At 38.8% G+C, this 18,719-nt stretch overlaps 1 protein-coding gene across 2 annotated transcripts; it reads right to left on the bottom strand.

Annotated features, from left to right (window-relative positions):
- Window positions 1–5,952: 5,952 nt before the first annotated feature.
- OSGIN2 (oxidative stress induced growth inhibitor family member 2) lies at window positions 5,953–18,346 on the bottom strand (the record flags this gene model as incomplete). 2 transcript variants are annotated; one of them, XM_084281205.1, is made up of 6 exons in its annotated part: window positions 5,953–7,000; window positions 8,873–8,964; window positions 9,417–9,608; window positions 11,544–11,680; window positions 15,343–15,497; window positions 18,290–18,346. In XM_084281205.1, 6 exons carry the CDS (start codon window positions 18,331–18,333, stop codon window positions 5,953–5,955), a joined length of 1,668 nt encoding a protein of 555 aa, XP_084137331.1. The 2 variants fall into 2 exon arrangements, with proteins under 2 accessions (XP_084137331.1, XP_084137330.1); XM_084281204.1 differs by having other exon boundaries at window positions 15,343–15,525; window positions 18,300–18,333.
- Window positions 18,347–18,719: the final 373 nt, after the last annotated feature.

The raw sequence follows: 18,719 nt of genomic DNA, 5'->3' as shown, positions 1-18,719 counted from the left end.
TTTCACACATGAAGATAAAACAAGCTTCACATGCATGCCTCTGGTAGGTTCTATCATCTAATCAAGGCTGAGGTTTTGCTCACAGTTCAAAAGGAGAATATATTTAAGCTGACAGCAGATATTCTCTACAAGTTGTTTACGCTGAACATCTGAAAAAGGGGATGACCCAAACATACTACAGCAAAAGCAGAAATAGCAAGGCACGACACATGGAAATGTTTACTTAGTACCTCAAGCTCCAGATACATCATGTGTGAGCAAAAAAATAGGGTGGGAGAACATAAAATGTTAGCTCATTTAGAACTGCAATTCAACAACCAGAATACCAGAACCAGCAGCAATGGGCCAGGCTGGAGTACTGACTTCCCAAATTTTGCCAAGCAGATATAAGGTAACAGGATCAGTTCTTGAATTTTAGTGTTCACATAGAAGCTGATCCTAGAATTAAAAGTGAATCACTTCCTTCCACTCAGAGCAATCCCCGGAAGTCTACCACCAAATCTATCATCTCCTTGTCCCTAGCTTTAGATTGTGGGCAACTTCTTTATATGTCCATTAAAAAAAAAAAATATATATATATATATAATAAAATGCTGGGATTCTATAGTATTTTGTGAACTAGGCTTGTTACGTTTTCATTGTCTTCATGCTGGCATAGAGGTCTGCAGAGGGTGTCCAGGAACAAAGCTGAATTTCAGTTTGGAGCATCCACTGTAGACAATGCAGGCTGATGCATGCACATTGCTACTGATCCCATAATGGGGAGAGAGAGGAAAAAAATGCAAATTTGATAAAATTATGATACTGATGATATGGATCCATAATGGATCTCCAGAACAAGTTGATTCAAAATGATAGGAGAGCTAAGAATATGAAGTCTTTTTTTTTTTCTCCTCTGTACTATGGTCACCAGGTTGTAACAGTTGGGCTTAATATGCCCGATGAGCACAAAATAATCTTTCTTGGAAAGTCACCCAATATGTAGATGGGTGTAACGTGAAGTCAAATTCAGGGTAATAAGCCTGCTTGAGCTGAAATGTTCCATAGTGCCTGCAAACACAAAGCCATCTTTAGAAGAGTACTTAGACTCACTGTAATTACTATATTATATTGTAGCCCCTCCCAATCCTTGTTCCTTACACCAGATCTGTGGTCCCACACTTCCTAGTGCAACTCAAACTTTGAGAATTAGCTGAACTCGACCAGCCCAGAAGTGCACCATATTTCCCAAAAGACAGTGTTGTCTTTCAGAAAAACAGGAATTCATAACGCAGCACCGAACTTCGAATTTGTCACCCCAATTGTCACCAAGGCCTTGTCTTCTGTCAAAAAAAAATAAAAATAAAAAATTGTTTCTACTAAATAGAACGTATTATGGTCATTTCAAACAAAGCATGTATTTTCTTTTGGGTCAGGCAAGAAAAGGGAGAAGTGGATATCCAAAAGACACTTTATCAGTTGAACTACTGTGCTCCCATCTTGCTCTCACCCAGAAAAAAAACCAAACAACAAAAAACACTGATAAAAACCATCATAGCCAGAATGTTCTAAAATATGACCTAAAATAAAACCTAACAGTATAAATCTTCCAGCATTTTTTGTTCCATAACTTTTTCAAAATGAAATCATTACTGGGTTTTATTATCCATATGTGATCAGCTGCCCTTAAGGTACACGTGTGCTACCTCATGCAGTTTAGAAGCAGCTGTGATCTAGCAGCTTTAAAGCCAAGACTCCACTATTGCATGAAAATACCAGCTTTGTTTCTCACAAATGGAAAATACGGCATTGTATCAGAGCAACCAAGACTCATCTCTTTGCACATCACCTTTCGGATCAAGGCTTAGGGCTTCCCACATGTTGCACTTCAGCACAACCTCCCTTAGGAGCCCATTAAAAACATATGGCAACAGATTAGACTAACAAATCCAGCACAACTCCAGCTGGATGTCACAGCTTGCATATCTAGATAGAAGAGGATGGGAGGAGACCAAGAGCCTATGAGTACTACAGGGGCTTGCTTTGGCACCTATAGTTTTTCAGTTAATATTGATCAGGTTCTGTACTGCTTTCCTGCTGCTTCTTCACTGGTCATTACTTGTTATTAGAGAGGACTCAGGAGTTAACAGATCTTACACCCTTTTTCTTCTCTTTCAAGAGCAGCTTGCCTAAAAACAGGTTTTAATGAGGTAAATTCCCTTCCTCCCCTTCCATGGGCTGTGCAAGCCAGGCCTTCCTCAAAGTCTGGGCCTTGTTCAAAGCTGGAAGAAATTAAATACTCCAGTTTCCTGGCTCTTACCCTTTTTTCCCTATTCTCAAGCTGCATGAAAAACCTACAGCCATCTCCTTCTACAGAATTGATGTTTTTCGTTAGGTAACCATCACACTGAGATTAATCATTAAAGAGGCGCCTACACGACAGGCCAGAAGGGAAGCACGGCGTACCCTGACAATAACTGCAGTGCTGAGGACCCGTGGCTGTGGGACCCCTTACTCAATGTATAGGTTCTGTTTCTGGAGCCTATACACCTGGTTCCTATGCTCTTTCTTGGCAAGCCAAGGTTGCGAGCTCCAGGCCATGCATTTACTTCAGAGCCAGAACAGGCTGACGTTACTGTCACCACTCCGTGGGCTGCTTGCAGAAAGGACTCCTGCACTGATTCAGCAGGGCAAAATGAAGCCACGCTTTTGCGGAAAATGCTTTAAGCACAAGTCAATCAGCTACTAGATGCCAAAAGCTGTGCAATTTCTTACCATGGTTAGGTGCCTCCATGAGGAGCTGCCCATTGTTAAACAACTACATCCTAGATGGATTGTTAGGGAAATCGACTATGACAGGCCTTAGCCCCCAGTCCAACACAGCTGGATACTAATTAAAATAATCTTAATAATTTAGTTAGGAGATGCATTCAGCATTAAGAACCAAAGTCAACTACAAAAGATATTTTCCCACTAGCCTTTTACAAAATACACAGCATGGTTAACGTACCTTTATAAATTCTGTAAATCCAAATAAAATTCCTTTAGTTAAAAGTTACATTTTTCCTGTGTATCAGTAATAACGCTGAAGTAATAAGCATCCTTCTTATTCACACAGTATTTGAAAGCTTATCTTTCCCACTGAAAGAAGAGCTGAAGGAAGCACACAGTTTCCCTGTTGGGAACTATTATAGCATAAAGGAAATTCATATATATATATATATATATACACACATTCTTTTTGAAATCTGAGAGAACACGTTTCCCCAAAAGAGCTATCCAGTGCCAACATCTAATTCATAATAAATAGAGTAATTATCATAATGCTTTAGGTAAAACTATCTTAAGGTAAAGCTATCCTAACCAAGTTAAATTAATTTTTACATCTTATTCTTATAGCCATACCTAAGTGGAGAGCAATGGAAACATCTCCCAGATAGTCAGAAACCCAAATGTCAGAAAGTCCAGCTGCAACTTTAAAACTAGCAATTTCTAGAAGAAACAGGATGATTTTTAGTACAGCTTCAGTCAAAAGTGGTTTTATACTGGCAGACTAACAAACACGACCACTGAGAAAATTGCTCTGCCCAGCTAACATGTCTTATTATTTAATCTCAGAGGTACTGAGAAGACTGACAAAAAGAGGAAAGCAATTAAAGCTCAAGGTATTATAACATTGCTGTGAAAGTTACCTGTACAATGGGCTGGACAGAAATCGCTCACATTGTTTGTTTCTGCCATGAGCACAGCCCATAAACAGCTGCAGCAGCTGAAGCTAGGGATTTGGCTGTTTGGACCTCTCCCTTCTTTGCTTCCCTTGTTTTGTTGGCATTTTGTTTCAGGTGACAAAGGGATATGCTCTAACATGCTGCAGTATGTTGTATTTAGAAATTTATATTTATACAAAAACCGAAGGAATTTAATCACAGTGCAGATGTATTCACGATATATTAACTGCCATAAAGTTCTGTAATCAAGTATTTATCACTTGCAACACCAATTCTCAGTTGAAATGATTAGGTATCACAGTTTTAAGATAGATTTATATATACATACAGTTTCTGCTAAAGAAGGCTAATTATAGAATTTCAATTCATTTATAAATAAGCCTAAGATTTAGCATAATTAAAGCCAGCTCAAATCAGTATAAGAAAATCTTAACTACTGAAAATGTGTGGTTAAATTCAACCTTGTAGGCAATGCAGAAAATAAAGTCTGCCTTCCTTATGTTTGCATTTACGCAATTCAGTTGGCTCTAAACTAAGATTTATCAGTAGTAGCATCATTTCATAACGACTTTTGCCCTCCACTGAAAAAGTCATTTTAATCTTTGCATACTTAGCCTTGTCAACTAAAGTCTGTGCAAGTCTGATTACCTTACTCAGACGCATAAAAGCCAGCAGTAGTCACAGAACCCAATAGCTCAGTTGGCACAGAATGCAGGCATTTGTTGCATATAGATACCTACAACTTGGGGAAAATAAGCTGGGATACCAGCAAGCACTAATAGTTTCACAAAGTCTAAGCCTAGGACTTACTTCCTTTAAAAATCTGCTCAAGTTCTAACATGGAGATTTTAATCATGCACATACAGTATCTTAAACTAACGTGATATTCTTCAACACAGAATGAAAATGAAAACCAAATGAAAAACTAGATGTAGTACCATCTGTTCGATCACAATGGACCTGAATTAAAGTGTGTGGTAATGAATCAAAACCAAGCAATTAATCTACTGAGAGTTCTGGATGGTAATCCTCTAACTGGCTGTTGCTTATCTTACTACAGCCAAAAACCCTAGAGCATGTTTAGGTAAACAAAAATCCAGGCCTTACATTATGGAGCAGAAATGCAAAACTTCAGAGGTAGGTACATGTTAAATCTTTGTATTTTATAGCAAACTAGTATTTTATATGAACTATGTTTCTTTTCTTTAAGCTGGCTGCGAGTATAATCCTTTTCCATGACATTTCAAAAAAAAAAAAAAAAAAAAACTGCAAAGCAAAATAGTTTGTGTTACGTGCTGATCTAGGAGGAAAAAACAACCAGTACTTGGCCAAATGGGAGACACTAATAACTACCACCCACCTTTCATCACTCAAGTGATCCCATTCAGTCTTCCTGAGCTAAAAGGCAAAAAATTGAAAAGCTTTCTCATGTACTTAGATTTCTTTTTCAGTAGTACACTATTCATTATATTGACACTGTAATAAGAGCACTTACATCAGTACTTTATTGTTTATGTTGATGAGTATTCTCAGAACACACACATCACTGAAGGGGAACATCTCATGTCAGTCTTTCTGCACTCACCAAAATCTAGGCATAGTGTGAAAAAACATGAATGAATCGTCAAATCATGCACTGAAGATTAAACTGGAATGCCTGTTCTTTTATTCCAATTTCCAAGTTGAATAATTTGGAACTGTTGACCAATACTTCTCTGCTTAGAGAAATCCTTTGTATAGTAAAACCATTTTACTAAGTGCTCATTCTTCCTGTGTTACTATGGCAAATAAATAAAACCCTCACTTCAAAAAGAAGGCTCCAAATTTGCTTTGGGACCAAGAATCACTTTGTACTAGGAGTCTTCTGCTTTTAAAAATTATCTTAATTTCAGGATAAGAATATTTTGTCAGGTTTGACACTACAAGATAAACCCACTCTGGCATGCATTGCTTTTCCCAGAGGAAGTCTGCTCTTTCAAGCTGAGCAAGAGATGACAGGCAGGTCAATAGAAGTTAGTCTCATTTTCTGTTTCTCTGGAAGTAATTCCAGTGGAGTAGAGATCAGTTGTAACAGCAGATCACATTTTTGTATTTTGAAAAGGAAGTATAGTGGTATTAGCATCCTTTACCAAACAGTACAAGTACAGGTTACTTGTATACAGAAATATGACTGCTAACAACTTTTGCTGTCAGTACTTTGTTAGACTACGACTAATTTCGTATGTGAAAGTTTCTATAGCCTTATTTAAGGTACCCCATCACCTCCTCCATCCCCACTTTCAATCAATTCATGTTTCTTCTTTTGTCTTATTGCCAAGCATCGTGCAATGCCCAGTGCACCTCCTTTTAAAAACCGTACAAAGTTGTCTCCAACCAGAGGACCTAAAGCAAAGAGGTTTGCTTCTTTAGTGCATTCATAAGTATATGGATCAATCTCTATAGGATTCCCCTTGCATGTGATGGGCTGATTTGAGTGATGACCTATGCTATGTCCTTGGTCCTTTAGAAAGAAAAGATTTGGGTGAGAACCTATCAGAACTAAGGCTACAGAAAACTTCAGAATTTTCTTCAGTCCAGAGGCACTCTGAAGAACACATTTCATTTCAGGCTTGAAGGAAAGTACATTGTGTTCAGGGAAACTAGTGTAAGCAGAATGCAGATTAGAGTCCACAGTGTGTGACTGAGTACACATCATATGATAGACCTTATGGTATTCAGGGTAAAGCTTTTTAGGTAACTGTTTGAAAATCAGGCTTGTATCAGTAACTCTTCTACGAAACACATGAATTACTGGGATGTTGTTGTTGTAGGCACACAGTACTGCATCAGCTGCTGTAAGTCCGGCACCCACAATTAATACAGGGTCTGCTTTCCCACGCAGCTTTCCTTTGCTGATAGCAGCCCCAAAGTCAGACATGGAATGAAGCACAAAAGGGAAGTCTTCTCCTTCAACTTGTAGTCGGCCAGGAGAATCAAAGCTTCCAGTGGCAAGAGCCACATTCTCAGCAAAGAGGCAGAAGGGCACATGAGAACCATCCGTTGCTCGCTGATAACCTCTAACTTCCCAGTTTCGCTTGATCAGTGATTTCTGTCCATCTTCCATTTCCAAATGCTGCGTTGAAATATCTTCACTAAGTTGACTTCTATTTTCATCATCCTCTTCTCGATAAAGCCTGGATACTGATGTTATATAAACATTGTCTCTGAAATTCTTCTGGAGGCCCATGACTTTAACATAGTGTTTATAATAGCAAGCAATTTCTTCTGGCATTACACGGTCACTCTTTATATTTCTGAAACAGAATCGAATGGTTCCAGTTAATATTAACACCTTAGCAGTAGTTTCAACATCATATATGATGTAATACCTGACAGTCAGATGTAAAAGGATTGAATCTGTTCCGTTTAACTACAGAGTTCAATATATTTGAACTTAGTTTTATTCGCTGTCTTGATTCCTGATATACAAGACAAGCTTTTTTTTTTTTTAAATAATCAACTCTTTTCATTGTAAAGTGCTAAGGTGATGAGCAAATTAAACATGAATACCCTGTATCACAGTAGATCTATGTGGAAGCATTTTACAAAGCCAGTTTAACATCATGACCACCAACAATATAATACTGGCTAAACAGTACTCAACAACAACATACAAATTACTTAGTTACTTGAAGTACATGCTAACTTTGAAGTATATTGAAGACTACTCAACTCAAAAGACCTATCCTTTTAGTACAGGTAAGTTCAGTTAATTCAGTTAAGGATCAAAATAAGTAGTTCCATATCACAGAATTAATTCCCACAGAAATGAAAAAAGCAAGCCTCACACAGAACCTTAATACACACGTGAATAGGATTACGATAGTCAAATGCCCCCCAAAAAAAAACATTCTTGCATTGGAATCCTGGTATTACATCTATGCTTTTCATGTTTATTGCTGTATTTACAACAAATTTAAGCTGAAGGTATAATTGTTTTGAACAGTTGCATGAATTCTGCTGCTTCTTTAGAAGCAAGCTCTAAGAAGCCAGAAGTAGTGAACATTGGGTAGCCACAGAATTACACTCTGAAGCACATTTACAAGAGATAGGGTTACTTACCCTAACAGATTAACAAAACAGTAACCTGAACATTTAGAAGTACATACACTACTCTGAAAACCTGATGAGATATTTATTAGAGAGGTTGGCTGCAAGTGTCACACCTGTTTTAAGGAAACCATTTCACACGACTACAAGTTTTAATTATCTATGTTTTTTAATATGCTTGTTTAATTGTAGTAAAACTGGTCAGCATTTCTTTTTTTAGTATTGTTGAAAATTATAATATCAACAAATTAGCTTCAGATAATAAGCAGCTTATGGGATTTCAGTTCATACGGAGGCAAGACTACTGTCATTATCTAAGAAAGCGATTAAAGAACAAAGGTACAGTTTCTCTCCACTGTGTTGTCCTGAAACGAGTAACAGTCTGCTCAAACACACATGCCCAATTCAAAACAACAGCTTCCTTTAATTAGAATTACGTCAGGAAAATTGAAATTTTATAAAGAGCCTATGCACAGTTCATCTATTGATACAGGCATTTGTGAACTAATTATATCCTTGAAGCAAAGGCCATGGAATCATACAAGACAGAATTTTTTCTTTAAAATATTTTTTCCAAGGAATTTACAAGAAAATAATATTGAGAAGTAATGAATTATTCTCAACAATGCAACTGATAGCAACATTTTAGATTCTGCAGCTTTGTCTGTAAAGCAAAAGCTGAAAAATACTGACTTCCTGAATTACAAGAAAGCTACCGTGCACAGCAACTTAAGTGACATCCACAGTGAAAGAGGAACTTGTGATACTTCTGTAGATTTTAAATGCCTAAAACTATTTACAGTAACAGCACTTACTTGAGAAATGTTGTTAAAACACAACATTGCTAGTATGTATGCTTTTGATGCACTCAAAGCCATTATTCTGTTCAACCACTGTCAATTTTCTTTCAGAGTGCACACAGCAGTATCGTTTCTAGTGCCATCAGGCAATTAAATACACTAAAAAAGAAGCATTCCTGTAAACAATGAAGCTTGAATGTTTTCCAGTTCTTAAAATAGTGTTGTCTATCTTACAGCAACTGTATGTTTCCCAAATGCATTATGCAGCATCTCTACCTGCGCTTGCTAGCTGCCCACTCCTTAAAGGTGAGCCCGGGAAGTTCCATCCAGTCTCCAAAACTGATGGTTAGCATAGAGCCTTCCATGGACTAAGGAAGAAAAACAAGAGGCATGACCAGATAAATTTCAAACGGATACTTTTATGTAAAAGTAGAACAAGTGAAAGGGAAAATTATTTATAAAGTTATTTATAAAACTTATTTATAGAAGTTATTGTTATTTATAAAAACACAAAACAAGAGAAAAGCATAAAAGCAACAGGATGAATACATTAAGATTTAAGATTTTGTATAACAGCAGCTGAAAACAATACGAAAAAAGCCAGAGAATACTCCTTAGTATAATTAAATTTAAACTAATAAAAAACGTAAGACAGCAGTCATGGTGATGATTCCCAAAATTAAGGGTAATGTTTCATCTCTAACATACTTGACCTTTGGTAAATGAAATTGCCATTACCATCTAAAACAACCTTAGCAAGACAATTCCTAGACCATAAAATTATCAAGTTACCATCCAGTAATATAAAATATTTACTCACATGCCAAGCCCCACCAGGTGGTCCTTTACCAAGCACTATATGAGGAATATAATTATGTTGCTCTAGCTTCCAGTGCAAAACTGGTGGGTAGTCATACCCAAAGTCAGCATCAGGATGCAGGAGTGTATCAAAAAGCACAGCAACTGGGTTTGAAGAGCGTCCTTCGAGGCCTTCAGACAGGTACTCTAGATCCTGAAGTACGAGAGTTACAACTTTCACTGTTTATCATGCTGTTCTGATGTACAGAAATTGAATTTGATGTACGAACACCACAATTAGTTCAAGTTGCATTTTAAGTAGAAATATGTAGTGTAGAAATTAAATCAGAAGTTTTTAGAAATAACGACCATGATTCAGTTCTTCTCTAACTTTTTATATTATAGATTTCTGCCATTTGAGAATTATGTGCTAGTGCAGTAATACCAAGGCAGGTCATTATTTGAAAAATCGGGACAAACGTTCAGAGAACAGAGTAACTTAATAGCATTTTTATTTATAGGTAACAGACTGCTTTTAACAGAGAATTGCTAGTATTTCTAGGAGTCTCATTTTGACAAAGCAAAAAAGGAACCTAAAAACATCGTTTTAAAGATCAAGCAGAAAAGGGTCCTCTGACTGCTCGTGTAGTTCTAACAGCAAGTTTATTTTATTTTGAAATAATGGCAGTACTGGAAATACTGATTTTAAAAATTAATTAGAATTAGACTTGTTTTTACAAAGCAGTTCATCTTGAGAACTATTTCTAGAACATTCTAAAATGTTTTCATATTTCAGCATCTATTAGCCAGCCACATTTTCCTATTTCAAAACACTGTGGTGCAGTGGCAAATGTTTGAAAAAGAGAATAAAAATCTGAAGAGAAAAATGTCTTTTTGCTGACAAAGACAAGTTTGGCTTCCAAAACTGCGAGAACATACAGGAGAGTGAGGGAGGATGAAGTATATGAAACACCTATAGCCAAAAGCTAAGTCAACCTACTTTCCAGCCAAAAAACAAACCTTGAAACTGCATTGCATGCAAATGGCAGAGTACTAAAACCAAAAAGCCCCAAACCAAAGTCAACCAACCTTAACTTCCCCATGACGTGTTTATATTTCAAAAAATTTATAGTCACATGGGCAATACACTCGCTGACTGCACAGTGAGTAATCAATCAGCAGTGTGATGAGATGAGTAGAAAATGATAATACAGAAAACAAATGGGGAGAAAAATAAAGGAGAAGATTTAACTGTTCAGATGGAATGGGAAAATCAGATGTATGCAAGTATAGCAGATACCAAACAGCAGCAGTTGTAAAGTTGTGAACGCAAACAGTTAAGGATGCATACTGTTCAGAAAAGAAAAGTGTCCCTAATGGTACAAAAAAAAAAAAAAAAAAAAAAAAAGAAGTCTTAATGAGAACTGTATTATTTGGGAATATTTTAATTTAAAGACCAAAGAATACATGTTGCTAATGTACTTCAACAATAGTGCCCAAATGTTCCAGGACATGAAAGCAGGAATTCCTGAGTCAGCTATTCACTGACCAAGTAAGTGATGCTTTAGACACTTTTGGCAAGTAATAAAAACACAACAAAGGGCAGATTGTAAAACCAAAAGCCACCACAAACAAGGAAAAATCCCTAAAGGACCAAAAAAACACCACAAACACACACCAGCCTTGGATCAAGTGATTATGAATTAATGTCATTTAAATCAACAGAAGAACAAAGTAACTCATTAATGCTTTAGAAACATGATAATCTAGCTGGGCTGGTTATGTATAATTTTTTTCTGCAATCTACTTTTTTTTTTTTTTTGGATACCCACTTCTTAAAATGTACTGTTTTTAAACTGAAGTGTCCTATGTGTAATTTGTTACGAGTCACTGAAGAAGGTATATACTGCTCTTTATTTTACAGGTAAGAAAAGCAGAGGCCAATGAGTGAAGCTAGTTGTTTGAGGCCACACAGCTTTAATGTTATCTAATTCTTTGTGGGGTGAGAGTGTTTAGGCCTTTTTCATCCACAGCACTACTTGTGTAAACTGCAAAAGCATTTTAAATAGGATCATTAAAGAAAGACTACTGTTTCATAATCTAGCTTGTAGAATGGAAAGATCTGGACAAGATGGCAAAAAAAGCTTACCTGATCAACAATGGAAAGATGTCGAGCTTCTTCTAGTTTTGTATGTAGAATGGGGTTTGGATGTACAGCTTCAGGAGACAAATATGGCCTGTACCCAGACAGCAGGTACGAAAGACAAATTCCTGAAGGTCCATTTCCTATTAAAGAAAGAAGTAACTGTTTTAGAAACTCTAGGTTATTGACAGTTTTACTAAGTACTGAAATCTTGTTGCTGCTTATTCGATGAAAGTAGTATAATGCAATACCATTTGATTCAAAGCACCTTATAATCCTCACAGGAAAATAAAGCCTGACACAGGAATTTCCTCCAAATAAGCCAAGCACAATCTTTTTCAGGTAAGAAATGTATGTATAACCGTTTTACGCTATGAAAAAAATGCACATAAAGTGATTTAGTAATTCAGTATGTCAGATTCACTGTTCTTGTGTGAAAGTGATCTGATGGAAGAGATCTGGTCTACATGTCAATCACAGTATTCAATCTGAGTATTGCTACCACCTTACAACTTTATGCTCCCACTTACACTACATACTGTAAGACACAAAACAATGACAACCTGGAGTATGCACTCTTTAGGTCTACCCATAAAATAAAAGGAAAAAAAAAAAAAGCAGAAAGCTGAAGATGGTACAAATCAGCATAATAAATTATATATACAGCATAAGGTAAAAACATAGTAGATGTAGTAAAGTACAAGAAACGTTTAAAACCACATTCAGTAGTATGTTTAACAGCAACAATATAAATTTAAGCTTTCTATATCCCCTTCATTTTATAGCTTTTTACAATTCATTTATGTGAATTATTGTAATTTTAATAGGTTAACCTACTTGCAAATGGTTATTAAAGCTGTGAAATGGATGGAACCGAAATGTTACTGTATGGTAAATATTTCTATTTGTTTGACTAGTATTAGACAAAGCAGGGGATCACATTTTAACGTGTGAATATAGAAATAACGTTCATGTTGCAAGGTCAAATATTAAAATCTAGGGAAAGCTTATGTCATAAAAGAATACTTAAGTTCTGCAGAATAGCACAAGCGACTCTGTACTGGTATTTCTATCGCTCCTCTTCCTCATTAACTGAATGAAAAGCCCAGTGTTCTCCTAATGAGGCGCTATTCAGTATTTTGCATTTGTTTTCCATCTAGAGTGGCATGCATGGTATTTACTACACGCTATTCAAATTCTAGGCTAAAGTTAGCCATTTATTCACGCTTTTATATAGCACTCATTGTTAGGATGCTAGCTTTTATTTCCTGTCATTCCAACTCTTGATCTCTAGAGTTCACCCTTTGCCTCCTGTTCCCCATTATCTCTGGGCACCTTGTTTCCATCTTCTGTTCCCAGTCCCACTTCAATGCCTGTCTCCTCGCTTTTCTGATTTTTCAGTCCTCAAATTCCCCAACAGTTTGCTCAAACCTTGTTTCACCTGTTCATTCCCAGTCTTCGTACATCAGATCTTTCTCCCTTTTCCACCATGATACAGTCATCACCCTGGTCCCAAGTAGCAGGACATCCCATACTTGATTACAACACTGTTTAAGTACTATTACAGCTATTGTCCATGAGAAGAAGGCTTACTAACAGGTGAAGTCAAAGGCTGATTCTTCTAGTCAGCCTTCAGTGAAGATGTTTTTCCATGAACCTAGAACCTGCACTGCTATGGAAGGCTGCAGGGTGCCTTAACAACTCTTACACCAATCTATTTTATGCACCAGTACATGGATGCAAAAATGCCTGTTCACTGTAAGAGCCATGAGGCAAAGAAGGAAAGCTGTGGTTTTCCATCACAGGGATCTTCAAGCTGTTATTTATTGTTATACACCTAAATCAAAAGCAAACAATCAACTTCAAACACAATTGCACAGACTTGTTATTCAGGTGAAAAATTAAGACTATATCGTGTTTACACAGTAATGATCAAAACCAGTGCAGATGACAAAGTTTAGCACAGAATATCTTCTAGATTTAGCACTCTAGCATCAATTTCTAGAATTTCAAGTCATTCAAATACAATTTACCAGTTTCTTCCCAATTTCCTGAGCAAAAGAAGTACAAGCCAGAAGCTACTTACAATTATCAGAGTAGCTTAGTACTCTTTACAGAACTACAATATACTACAGAGCACAAGTTTAAGAATTGTATCTTAAACTGGTCATCATACAGGGGAGAAACGGGATGGTAAAGTTACAGAGGGCAATAGAAGCCTTGTTCCATGATGAGGTTAATTTATTACACATGCCATCGTTTTTCCATCTAATTACTGAAATAGCACAAGGAAATAGCACTAGGAAGCTCAAATAAGGAACGTTTAACTCCAGCTACATAGGAATAGCACAGAGAAGATTAAACCAGTAGACTGCACTCGTGTGCATATATGTATGTATGAGGGACACATACACAACTCTTTGTGTGGTTCTACTACAATATTAAGACCCGTTTAGATCCCTTCTAAGGCTTCTTCAGACAGCCAAACTTTGGATAGCAGGCTGCCCACAGAGATCAACCTGAGAAACTTCTCAAATGCATCTGTGAAACACCATTTGGGTAACGTATTTGTGTTTTTTACACACACACACACACACACACACACCTCAAGCAGAAATAGTCAAAGCAGCTGTGTTTGGTACCAGCACATAGGAAAGCGTTCTAGGCAAAATAAGTATTGAGCACAGGTATTTGCATAACTTGTATTTGCAAAACTAAACAGTGAAAACTGAGTCATTAGCCATATGGCAAACCTATACTAAGGTTGATGAAATGCCAGGAAACTGTTGCTCTTCAATTATGATGCAGAACTCAGCTAGTGATTCACGTCTGTCACATCCACGTAAATGCGTTACATGAGCACTATTTTGAGCTGTCATGGAGAGCTCTGAGAACAGGCACTGTACAAACACCAGCCTTTCAAAGCTGAAGAGATTTACTGTGAACACATTGTGTCGAAACATTATTCTCTGGAATCTCTGCTTGTTTGCAGGTACAATTCAAGCTGTTGGTTTGCTTCAGTACCAACAGCTTTGAACTAGATTACTGAAAACCTCTTTTACTTCAGATCTTTTCTTTATCCTTTCATTGAGTCATGGCAGTAAGGAGCTGGTGAACAGCTGTTGCTGAAAAACCTTGGCCCAATACAAGTCACCCTGGCAGTCTCAATTATGCTGTGTACCTAGGGAGCCTGCTCCACTCTGCTGTGCTGTCATTCAGCAAGATTTTACAGGTACAAGCCTTTAACTATTTAATCAAGACAACGTGCATTGCTCTCAACTGGTTGAGCTGACACAGATTCGCTTTGGAAAAGATGGGACAACATTCAGATGTCAGCGATGGACGCAACAGCAAAATGCAGCTAACGAGCAAAGTTAGCATTTAACCAATACACAGCACACATTTCACATTACGCTTTTGACTGTTTGTGTGACTCCACAAGTTTGTGGATCATTGCAACATCAACAGTCACCATGCAACCCAACGTAGACGTGGTATCGTGTTAATCAAGCCCTACATTATCAATGCTAGGATCAAAACAGTTCTTCTGTTAAGACTCATGTATCTGCAGCCAAATAACACAGCTCATTTTGCCAAGTCACCATCTGAATTAAAATACACTCCGGTAGCAAGACTTTTAATATAATTTGATGTCACCGTTAATCATAACAACTTTATTTCTCTAATGAGCTTCTTCGGTGTAAGTACATTAAGCATTATTTATTTTATGATAAATGACTTCATGTAGCAGATTTATAAAAGCAACGGCAGTGACACAATTTCAAGAGTTAACAAAACAACTTACCTATTATTACTACAGGCAGAGTAAGGAGAGAGTCCCCAGGCAGAACAGTTTCTTCTATTAAAGGCATTCTTTTAATCTTCCTCCCAAGGCTGTCACCAAAATACTGGACGAAGGAATTCAAAAGCTGTCCTTCAGTTTCAGGGCTGCTGTAATTTCTAATTAACAAGGACAGATGGAAGAAAACTAAAAATGAAACAGTTGTAGTCGGAACAATTTCTTCAAAAATAAAGTTGCTTTTGACACTTTATTTGAAGAGCTACAGAATTAATGAAAACAAAGACTAAAACAGATATGCTTCATCCAATCCACAAAATTTTTACTCTTCAGCACAGCTTTTCTAACAGCAGATTTAAAATAAAAGTCTATTTTCTCCTAGAAGGTCTACAGCAAGATAACAAAAGGGACAGATGGCTCCACTGAGACACAGATTCCCAATTCGGTTTGCACAAAGCCAGAGTATAACCAACAAGCATTATTTTGATCCACCACGCAGAAAACCTCATTTCTCATTATCCTTATCAAAAGGGGAGGCATACACTGCCCAGCCAATTAACAACAGTAAAGCCAGCCAAAGACTGAAGGAGCAGCTGAGATACAACAGCAGGCATTCACACACCTTCCTACCTGCTGAGCAGCATGGAAGACTTCACTTCAACAAATGTTTGGAAAGGTAGAAGTGAGGCTACTCGGAGTTGGTAGAGATTCAAAAATGGAGAGAATTGAAATTCCTACAAACCCTAGATGCAGCCTATGGTGTTTTAAGCACTCTAAGAAAATCCTTCAACAAAAGGAATCATCTAACCATGAAGTTAACAAAAGGAATTACTATGCCCCATTCAGGTCAGCTATTGTAGGACAGACTGTTTTCACCACTCGTCATTTTCTTAAGATTTGTCAGCTCTATGCAACACGCACTTGGGTTCCTCTCATAGTTCTTCACTCTAAACATGTTTCTATACTATGAAGACTTGTTTTTGATCATCTACTGCTTATTTAGTAGCTCTCTCTCAATTCTTTCCAGGTCATTGAAGAAGCACACACTTCATCTGCTTAACTATAAAAGCAAAGACAAATTAAAAATAATCTGTTATTGGCAATTATTTTACTAAATCTTCAAAATACAGACTTGACTCCTTGATTAAAAAAAAAATAAAAAAAAAAATCTACAAGCCTAAACAGTTTTAATAAGAAATGTAAAGGAATTAACTTGAGTACAAGCACTCTTACTTATTTCCTAAGAATCTACATTTATTAAAGCCATTTTGGAATTTCAGGAATTATTTTCTACATGGGACCAAAAAGCAGAAGATATCAATCCAACTCCCACAGCCACATAAGTGACGTACTGCCTCAACTCCCACAGCACTGAAAGTTCCCTTATGTATTTCAAAAAGACTTTCCTCAATGGAAATGGAACTAAAGCTAGAGAGAGCTGTAAAGGAATAGCAGCACCAGCACACAGTGAATACAGCTCTGTGATGGTTACAGTTCCTATCAAGTGGGGAAGCTATTCTGAAGTTGTATTTATTTCTGAAGGCAAGTACTCTATATCTGTATTTCCTGCACTACAGGAAAGAGTTTGCAAATTAGTGATTTGACTGAATTACCATCACACATTAGCTTCTCATGATAACAGAAATGCATAAAACACAAAGTCCAAGTTAGATTAAAGTGAGAAGAAACCAAAGAGAAGACATTTAGTTATCATACTGCTTTTTTCATCTCCTTTTTTTTTTTTTTTTTTTTTTTTTTTTACACATAGGTACAGGCAGCCTGTATTATCTTCCAGCCTTTGCTCAAAGTTATCTGAGGTAACGCTATTCTATGCCTTGCAAAAGAGAGGCTTACAGAGAGTAGGCATGTTTTAGTGCCATTTTAATATACCTCCCCTGCTAAATGGAAGCTAGAAACACAAAAGAAACACTTCAAAACCTCTCTTACAGGATGCATGTGCAGCTTTATAGAATCTCTAACAATAAAAACACTGCAGCTTTGAAAGCTGGCTGCAAACTACCCGACAGGTTTAGCGAAGCTAACCTCGCACAGAAATGCCTGCATACAACACGCGGTTCCTCAGCTATTGTGCCTATGAAGCAGCAGATGAAGCACTGCTGTCAGGCGCGTGTCCTTCCTTTGTAAGGACATCATAACCCAAACCCGGTCAGATCCAGAGTTAGGACGTGAGTTTGTGGTCCCTGAGCCTTGAACAGCGCAAGCCAGCAAGTACTAGAAGTTTTCATCTTATAAAAACTAATAGACAGCTTTGCAGCGGTGGGGATTTGGTGAAGGTATCACTGCCTCTGGTCCTGCAGAGATGCCAGAGGGCACGGGGGTGACTCAGTGCCAACGCCGGAGCTCGCTTCAGCTTCTGGTCGAGCCTCACCGCTTAACTGCAATAACTGCGCTACCGGGGTTCCGCACCTCGTCCTCATTTTTCCTTTTTAGTTAATTACCTTTAATTGATGCGGAGGAAAAATAAGTAGTAGAAAATGCATAGTATACATGTAAACACTCTTCTCCCTTTGGAAGAAAAACGAATTAGCCTTTCAGCTGCCACACTTCACTGCAAGGCACAGCGCCGGAGGAGCCCTTTACAGGGGGCACTCGTGCCGGACCCCAGCCCCCCGCGGACTTGGAGCAACAAACGCACAAACCGAGCATCCTGCGGCGGGCGGCTCACGGAAAACCCGTCACGGAATAAAATAAAAATAAAGATAACCACGGTTCGGTCCCAAGCTCACGCTCCGCAGGGCGAATCTAACACCTCCGGGGCTATTATTTTATTTTATTTTAATCAAACGACTGAGGAGAGCGCTGCGCACCGCCAGCACCGGAGCGAAGCAAGAGCCGAGCCCCGGCCCCGGCCGAGCCCCAGAAGCCGCGCGGGGAGCGGGCAGCCCCCAGCCCCTCGCCCCCAGCCCCTCGCCCGCCCCCCGTCGCCCCTCACCTGACGGGACCGGCCAGGGAGCAGCGGCAGCACCACACGGGCATGGGGGGCGCCGGCGGGGCCCAGCGGCGGGGCTGCGGGGAGGCGCCGGTCCGCGGCTCCCGCTCCTCCTCCTCCTCCTCTTCTTCCTCCTCCTCCTCCTGCTGCCGCCGCCACCACCTCCACCACCACCACAGCGGGCCCCGCTCGGCGCCGCGCCGCCCCTCCGCCCCGCTCGCCGGCGGCTGCGGCTCGCACGCCGAGGGAGGAGCCGCCGCCAGCACCGGGAGGGACGAAGGGGAAGGGATGGATGGAGGGAGGGAGGGAAGGAGGGCGCAGCTTCCTCCTGCCGGCCCCGCCGCGCCTCCCCGAAGGAGGAGGAGGAGGATGAGGAGGCGGCGCTCAGCGCCTCAGCGGCGGGTAGAGACCGCGGGCAGGCCCCCTGAGCCCG

This window comes from Netta rufina (genome assembly GCF_964035555.1).
Source record: "Netta rufina genome assembly, chromosome: 2".
NCBI classification, from domain to species: Eukaryota; Metazoa; Chordata; class Aves; order Anseriformes; family Anatidae; genus Netta; species Netta rufina.
The sequence above is the reverse complement of the archived record's forward strand: the minus strand, read 5'-3'. Positions and strand labels throughout refer to the sequence as shown.